This window comes from Crocuta crocuta, unplaced genomic scaffold (assembly GCF_008692635.1).
Source record: "Crocuta crocuta isolate KB4526 unplaced genomic scaffold, BGI_CrCroc_1.0 scaffold110, whole genome shotgun sequence".
Classification (NCBI taxonomy): domain Eukaryota; kingdom Metazoa; phylum Chordata; class Mammalia; order Carnivora; family Hyaenidae; genus Crocuta; species Crocuta crocuta.
This window is the reverse complement of record NW_027527386.1, coordinates 2,733,589-2,741,711: the sequence shown is the minus strand read 5'-3', so window position 1 is coordinate 2,741,711 and position 8,123 is coordinate 2,733,589. Positions and strand designations below refer to the sequence as shown.

Genomic DNA, 8,123 nt, shown 5'->3' with positions numbered 1-8,123 from the left:
CACGTTCACCTCCGGGTTCTCAGTGCGTGCTGAGTGAGTCGGGGTCTGCCTGCCCTCGAGCAACCTTTCTCTCTCCAAACCTCAGTTTCTTCATCTGCAAAATGGGACTCACGAGAGTGCGCCTCATCCAGGACTGTGGAGACCGTCAGGGAGACTAATTAATGCACATAAATAACAGCCGTTGTCAACTTAATATAAAGTGACAAGGCAAAACAGAACCTCCTCCCAAACCAGGAAAGTGAACTCTCAGACATCACTCCTGCTGGATTCCAGCATTTGTTGAGCGCCTACTGTATGCTACACAATGGGTGGGTACTGGAGGCACAACAGGAAACAAATGCACAAAATTCCCAATTGGCGCCTCCAGCATCTCCCCTCGCCAAGCCCCGCCCTCTCCCCGCCCCTCTCTTTCCCGAGCCTATCAGAGTGAGGTGAGTGGCGGTGATCTACATATTCATGAGTCCATCAGCCCGTCCAACAGCCGGAACTCGAGCCAGTCTACCGAGCCTGGGTGATTGTGACGTCAAGAGTGACGCATTAAGTGATCCTTAAAGATACAGTAACTGCCTGTAGAGAAGGGGGTCGGTTGCAGGTTGGGGTGTGTCGGGCATCAACACGGGCTCAGACCAAGGGCGCCGGGCTGAAGTCCTGGCATAGGTTTCGAGCGCTCACTCCCTGCCAAGCACTTCACTCCAGCGCCGGGTTTGCGGCGTGCAGCCGGGGGTCGTGCCCAGATCCAGGGCCGGGCCGGAGGGTCCCGTGTGGGTGGGGGGATTGCGCGGCGGGGGCTCACGATCCGGAAGGCACCCCAGGCCCTCCGCCAGCCCACGAGGGACAAGGGCCTATCCTTTCTCTGCCTGTCTGCCCTCCACCAAAGCCTCAATGAGCGACCCCAGCTCTTGACCCAAGAATCCACCGGACATCCTGGTCCCGAATCCGGCTCCTCCACGCGGTCCCCGTCTCCGCGCGTGGCAGTGCCGTGTTTCCAGGGCCTGGGGACAAGTGTCTCCTGTGATCTTTGCCTTCTCGCTGGCTTGCTCCGCCTTCAATCTGTTAGCAAGTCCTGTCACCTCTGCTTTCAAAATTCTATCCCAGATTTGTCCACGTCTCTCCCCTCCTCCAGCCCCCATCACGCCCATCCGCGCGGCGCAGTCTCCTCCGCCTCGGCCTCCAGCTGCCGCCCTGGCCCCCCACAGTCCGTCCTCCCCATGGCGGCCACCAGAGAGCGCCCGTGAGCACCTGAGTCGGGTCCTGCCTCCCCTCTGCCCCTGGCCCTGGGTGAAAAGCCCACCTCCAGATCCTGCACCGCCTGCTCCGCCCTCCTCCCGCCCTCCCTCTCGCTCACTCTGCTTCAGCCACACGGGCCTACTCGCCATTCCGACACTCTAGGCAGGCCCTGCCCCAGGACCTTTGCATAGGCTGTGCCCTCTACCTGGAACCCTCTTCCTCAAGATACTCACCTGCAAAATTACTCTCACCTTCTTTCCACACACAAGGGTAGCCCTGGGGGGGGGGGTGCAGGTGGGAGGAGTTAGCAGAGGGCTGACTAAAGGTGTCACGGTCTTTGGGGACCCAGAGACAACATTGGTCTTTATCTTGGAGGCAGTAAGAGCCATAGGAGGGTTTTACATGAGGGAGAGGAGAGCCAAGCACATCTGCGTCTTCAAGTCTCTCCCTGGCTGCTGTGTGGAGAACATAGCTCAGGGCGACCTAAGTAAAAGGAGGAGGCTCATGCTGGCTTCCGGGCAAACGGCGGTGTGGCTTCGATGAGACCAGAGCTCCCCAGAACCCCCTTGTCAGGATTTGTCACCTTTATCATTTAAATATGAAATGTGTAATTATCTAATGTCCATCTCCCCCAGCATACTGTGGGCTCCCTGAAGGCAGAATTGGGGTCTGCCTTGGTCTTGCACTGTTCCCCAGGCCTCAGTACAGGACAGAAGGCGCTGGATAAAAGTCTGATGAATGAATAAATGAATGTCTCACGCCCAGAGCCCTGGTTAAGAGGCATTGGATCTCACAACAAAGCTGCAAAGAAAACATCATTGGACCCATTTTACAGGTGTGGAAATGGAGACTCAAAGAAGGGAAGATGTTTGCCTGAAGGAACCCGGGCAGACACAAAACAGCCCTCTGGTGGCCATGGAAGGTCTCAATCCATGGAAGGTGGAATTTGGGTGGGGCCTGGAAGGGTGAGGGTCAAGGTCAAGGGCCAGAACAAGGGCCACAGGAAGGCAAGAGCAAAAGTCGAGTCATGCACTTGCAAAGCATGAAATCCAGCTGGCAACCCAACGAGAAGGCCGTGCGGGGCTCCATGGTCAGGGGGAAGGTCCCGAGCTGGTAAGTCTGTCCCGTGCAGAGAAGAGTGCTGTGTGCATCTGATTTCCCTGATACCTGCCCTTGGATCAGGCCGTCCCTTGGGCGAGGGCAGAACCTCAACCGACTGAGCCACCCAGGTGCCCCTTGACTATTTAANGTCACAGACTGAAACAGGCTCCAGGCTCTGAGCTGGCAGTCAGCACAGAGCCCGACGCGGGGCTCGAACCCACAAACCGCGAGATCATGACCTAAGCGAAAGTCGAAAGTCGGACGCTTAACCGACTAAGCCACCCAGGCGCCCCAACGACTATTTAAATTTAAATCGAGGAGCGCCTGGGTGGTTCAGTTGGTTAACTATCAGACTCTTGATCTCATCTCTGGCCATGATCTCAGGGTTTGTGAGTTTGAGCCCTGCATCAGGCTCTGCAATGACAGTGTAGAGCCTGCTTGGGATCCTCTCTCCCGCTTTCTCTGCCTCTCCCCTACTCATGCTCGCTTGCGCTCTCTCTCTCTCAAAAATAAATAGATAAACTTTATTTTAAAAAGGTATTTCTCGTGTTTTATGCTTTCCTCTTTGATTTGAGCTATTATGAAGTTGGTTGTTTGGAGGGATTTTTTCCACGTATCTTTGTGTTATTGATACATAGTTTAATTTTGTTATGGCCTGAGAACATAGTTTGGATGCCTTGAATTCTCTTAAATTTATTAAGGTTCTTTTCATGCCCTATCTTGGTGAATATGATTAAAAAATAGGGGCACCTGGGTGGCTCAGTCGTTTATGTGTCCAACTTTGGCTCAAGTCATAATCTCACACTTTGTGAGTTCAAGCCCCACATCAGGCTCTGTTCTGACAGCTCAGAGCCTGGAGCCTGTTTCAGATTCTATGTCTCCCTCTCTCTCTGCCCCTCCTACCCTCACGCTCTGTCTCTCTCTCCTCCAAGAATAAAAACATAAAAAAAAAGAACAGGGTCTCTCTGGGGCAATGTTCCACGTTAACCTAAAAAGGATGTGCACTGTGGTGGTGTTGCATGGAATGTTCTGAGCATGTCATTTCAAGCTGGTTGAAGTGTTACTGGGGCGCCTGGGGGGCTCAGTCGGTTGAGCGTCCAACTTCGGCTCAGGTCATGATCTCACGGTTCGTGGGTTCGAGCCCCGCATTGGGCTCTGTGCTGACAGCTCAGAGCCTGGAGCTGTTTCAGATTCTGTGTCTCCCTCTCTCTCTGACCCTCCCCTGCTCATGCTGCCTCTCTCTCTCTCTCTGTCTCTCAGAAATAAGTAAAACATTAAAAAAAAAATTAAAAAAAGAAGTGTTACCCAGGTTTTCCACAGCCTTGCCGATCTCCTGCCGACTTTCCCCATCAATTGCCGAGCAAATAGTATGGAGGTCTCCAAGTAAAATCGCAGGTTTGCCAAGCTCTCCGATTAGCTCTATTCATTTTCATTTCCTATATTGTAATTGTCCGTTGTTAGATCGTTTGCTGATTGTGTGTGTGTAAATGCACACACACTCAGGATGGGCAGATGGACCCCATCATCAGTATATGTACCTTGCTACTGTGTCTGCTTGGTCTGGCTTCAATGTATCCACCCCAGCATCTTAAATTCCTGTTCTCTCATACATTTTCCCCATCATTTAACTTTATCTGTCTTTATGTTTCAAGTGAGTGTCTTGCCAATCACGAATTTTTCCAGGTTTTTTTGTTTGTTTGTTTGCTGAGAAAGCCTTCCTTTTGCCTTCATTTTCAAATGACACTTTCACTGGGTATAAAATTCTGGGTTGACAGGTTTTTTTTTCCCCATCCGCAAGATATCCCTCCATCGACTTCCTGCCTGTTCGGTTTCAGATGAGAAATCTGCGGTGATTCTTGTTGGTGCTCCTCTGTATGTAATGTGTCCTTTAGTCCTCAGCTGCCTTCAACATTTTTCTCTGTATCTTTAATTTTACGCTTTTCGAATATGACATCTGAGTATGCGTTGGGGAGGGTATTTAATCTGTTGGTATTTCCCGAGCTATGGGATCTGTGATTTAATGTGTTTGATTTTTGAAAATTATTGGCCATTCTGTCTTAAATAGTCCTCTGCCTCTTCTCTTTCTTCTTCTGGGATTCTGATTACACACGTGTTGGATCACTTGGATCTAACTCCTCTCCAATGTTTGGTTATCTTCTTAACAAAGAGAGAGCAGGCTTGGGGCTTGCTCTCAGGTCAGAGTTGGATGAGACTGAGGTGTTTCTTACCTTTATCTTTAGAGCCGACCTTGACTCACGGCAGCCTGAGTGGTGAGTTATGCTTTTTTCTTTAAATACAGCTAAGTCTTGAGGTGCCTGGGTGGCTCAGTCGGTTTGAGTGTACGACTCTTGATTTCAGCTCAGGTCGTCATCCCAGGGTTGGGGGATCAAAGCCCGAGTCAGGCTCCACGCTGAGTGTGAAGGCTGCTGGTGAGTCTCCCTCCCTCTCCCCCTCTCCCCTGCTTGCTCTCCCTCTCTCTCTCTAACATAAAAATAAAAAAGGAAGAAAAAATAGATATATGTCTTTTTTTATATAAATAGTTTGATTGAAAGAAAAATGCACCCAGGGGTACCTGGGTGGCTCAGTCGGTTAAATGTCTGACTCTCGATTTCAGCTCAGCTCATGATCTCGTGGTTTGTGAGTTTGAGCCCCGGTCTGACTCTGTGCTGGCAGCACGGAGCCTGCTTAGGATGTTCTCTCTCTGTCTCTCTCTCTTCTTCTCCTCCCTCCTCTCTGCCCCTCCCCTCCCCTGCTTGTTCTCTCTCTCTCTCTTTCAAAAATAAATAAAATTTTAAAAGAAGAAGGAAGGAAGGAAGGAAGGAAGGAAGGAAGGAAGGAAGGAAGGAAGGAAGGAAGGAAGGAAGAATATTGTTCAGGGTGCCTGGGTGGCTCAGTCGGTTAGCGTCCGGCTCTTGATCTTGGCTCAGGTCATGATCTCACAGTTTCTGAGATGAGCTCCGCATCAGGCTCTGTACTGACAGCGCAGACCCTGCTTGGGATCCTCTCCCTCTCTTTCTCCCTTCCCTACTCTCTCTCCCTCTCAAAAATAAATAAACTTTAAAAAAGAAAGAAAAATGTTCAGTAATACGTGGACAAAATAGGGAGGGTAGTCGGTGGGTGACGGAAGGGAGCAGGGAGCTCCCTAAACGTTCCCTAAAACGAGCCTGCTCATGTGACGGCCGGGGAAACTGAGGCACAGGGTGGGCAAAGAGTCGTGGGCCTGAGCCCTCTGCCCTTGGGGACAGGCAGTCAGGGCAGGGGAGCTCACAGAGGTCGAGGTGCAGGCCCAGCTCATGGCCGGACCTCGGGGGTCTCGACTTCCTTGAGCAGAAACTGTAGCTGGGAAACCAGGCCCGTGGGGCGGGGAGCGAGCGGCGAGGGACCCGGCGGCCCCACAGCCTGTCTCCCCGTCGGCCTGGCCTCCCTGTCCTGTCTTTCTCGGTTTCAGTTTGTCTCTCCGTCTCTCCTGGTCTCTGCCTCTTACCGCGTGTGCGTCCCTCACCCCCTCCCCTCTGCCCCACGTGCGTCCCTCACCCCCTCCCCTCTGCCCCTCGTGCGTCCCTCACCCCCTCCCCTCTGCCCCTCGTGCGTCCCTCACCCCCTCCCCTCTGCCCCTCCACTGCGTGTCCCTTTGCTCCTCACTTTCTGTGTCTCTCTCCCCCACTCTCTCTCTCTGTCTCTCTCTGCTTCTCTCGCACTCTCTCTCCCTCCCTTCTTGTTTGAAGACTGCTTTCCACATCTGCCTTCCGCCCGGCCCGGGCCCTGACCCGCCGTCTGAATGCCTTGCTCCAACCGCACATCTGTGGGGTAATTGTCTGCTGCGACCACAAGGTACTGAGGCAAATTATAGTTACGGGCGGGGGCCTGCATGTGGGCGAACCGCGTCCTGGGCCGGGCGCGCTGGCCTCCGCGGGGTGAGGCCCTGAGAGCCGCCCGGCCCTCCCCGGCCCTCCCGCCAGCCCTGCATCTTCTGTGGCGAGATGAGATGCCTTTTGTGAAAGTCAGCAGGAAATGCCATTGTTTGCGAAGGCCTGACCCCTGATTTATTCACTCATTCATCCTTTCAACAAATAGACTCCCGGAGCGCAGCCTCTGTGCCAGGCGCTCTTCCCCACACCGAGGCCAAAGCGGAGAACAAGACACGCAAAGGTCCTCGCCCTCCGGGGCCGACGCTCCACGGGGACGCAGACGAGAAATAAATAATCAAATAAATAATCGTGACAAAGGACAGCAGGGCTGGGAGGGGGCGCGATTTTAAACGGGGGGGGGGTGTCAGAGGGAGCCTTGCTCCGGAGATGATGTCTGAGCTGAGGCCCGAAGGAAGTGGGGGAAGTAGCTGGGTGGATGGCTGTCCCTCCCACACCTCAGGGGTGACTTCCTCTGGCCGTGTGTCCCTAGGCTCCTGACCAGACTTCTCTGAGCCTCAGTTTCCCTGTCTGTACAACAGGGAGACCCCCAAGGGCCGGAGCGGACACGGCCCTTGGGAGGGTTGGGGGTGACTGTGCACCTGGCGCAGAGCCAGGCCGTCGATAAGGAAGGTTCCAGTAATTGGGTCTTTGCCAACAATCCCCGAGCCCGCCGTGCGCACACAGCCCTGGCCTGGGCGATGCTGGTGACCACGGGCCCCCAAGCTGGCACGGATGTTCTCTGTCCTGTGTGCCCGGAACTGGGGCCTGGGACCGGAGCACGGGGTTCACCCGGGCAACTTCTTGTCAAGGAAAATGTCTGATCCAGGCTTCTCGGGGTGGGAGTGAAGAGTGTATGACCCAGACGGTGGGCAGGGCGGGGCTGGGTCTCTCTCTCTCTCTCTCCAGCTCTCACTAACTCTCTCTGTCTCTCCAACTCTGTCTCTCCCTTTGTCTCTGTATCTCTGTTTTTGTCTCTAACTCTCACCCTTAGGGGCAGGTGGGGAATGTGGGGCTGGGTTTTGAAGCATGCATAGGAGTCCTTAGGTGATAAAAGAACAAAGGGGACACCAGCCAGAGGGGACGCAGGGAGCCACGGAGGGTTGCAGGCAGATGAGAAAAGCAGTCAGAGCCCCATGTGAGGAAGAATGGTCCAGGTCGTCGGGGGGCAGAGCAGAGAGAGTGAGCCCGGGAGCCGCGTTCCCCGTGGGCCACCCTGCTTCCTCAGCCTCGGTCCGCGCACATGTGCGGCGCCTGCTGAACCCTCCTGCGACCTGTGCCGGCTCCCAATATGAAAGCCAAAGCCAGTGCCTTCGCGCCAGCCCGGGTCCCTGCCACCTCAGAGCACAGGGGCAGCCCTCCCCGGGAAGTCCTTCCTGCTGCGTGTCCCCCGCCCCCTCTACTCTCCCAGTGTGGGGCCGGGACAACGGATCCACACAGACCAGGGGCCCTCTCATCGAGACCGGGCACACACGCGGCGCTCCATAAATGCACGGCCATGATTAGGTCATGAAATGGAAGGAATCTCCCTGGCTTGCCTCTTCCCAGGGGCCTGGACAAGGAAGGAAGGGCTGAGAACAACAGCCCCTCCTCTGCGCCCTCTCCGCCCCCTTCCTCAGCGGTTCTCTGCCCTTTTCGGAACCGGGAGCCCAGAGAGGGACAGCGACAGATGCGAGCGAGATCAGAGAGGAGCAGCCAGAGCTCAACACTCATCTCCTCCCCCCACCCCCGAAATCCAGGGCCCACCCTCTTCCCCCACGGCGCCTCCACTGCCCTCCGCCCGTCCCACCGCCTCAGGCCTCCGGCCTGTTCCCAGGGCGGCTGGGACCGGGCGGTGGGCGAGTGGGAGGGGGCTCCCCATGGCCCCGGGGCGCCCTGGACTCCTGGAGG

The 8,123-nt window shown here is 55.0% G+C and overlaps 1 protein-coding gene across 1 annotated transcript in view; it reads left to right on the top strand.

Moving 5' to 3' along the window:
- CELF5 (CUGBP Elav-like family member 5) overlaps window positions 1-8,123 on the top strand; it is a 60,807-nt gene that overhangs the window by 52,076 nt on the left and 608 nt on the right. Inside the window, exons 12-13 of the mRNA XM_077751834.1 lie at window positions 1,124-1,231; window positions 7,973-8,075. Of these exons, the coding sequence (XP_077607960.1) occupies window positions 1,124-1,231; window positions 7,973-8,075 (211 nt within the window). The remainder of the gene's footprint in view (window positions 1-1,123; window positions 1,232-7,972; window positions 8,076-8,123) is intronic.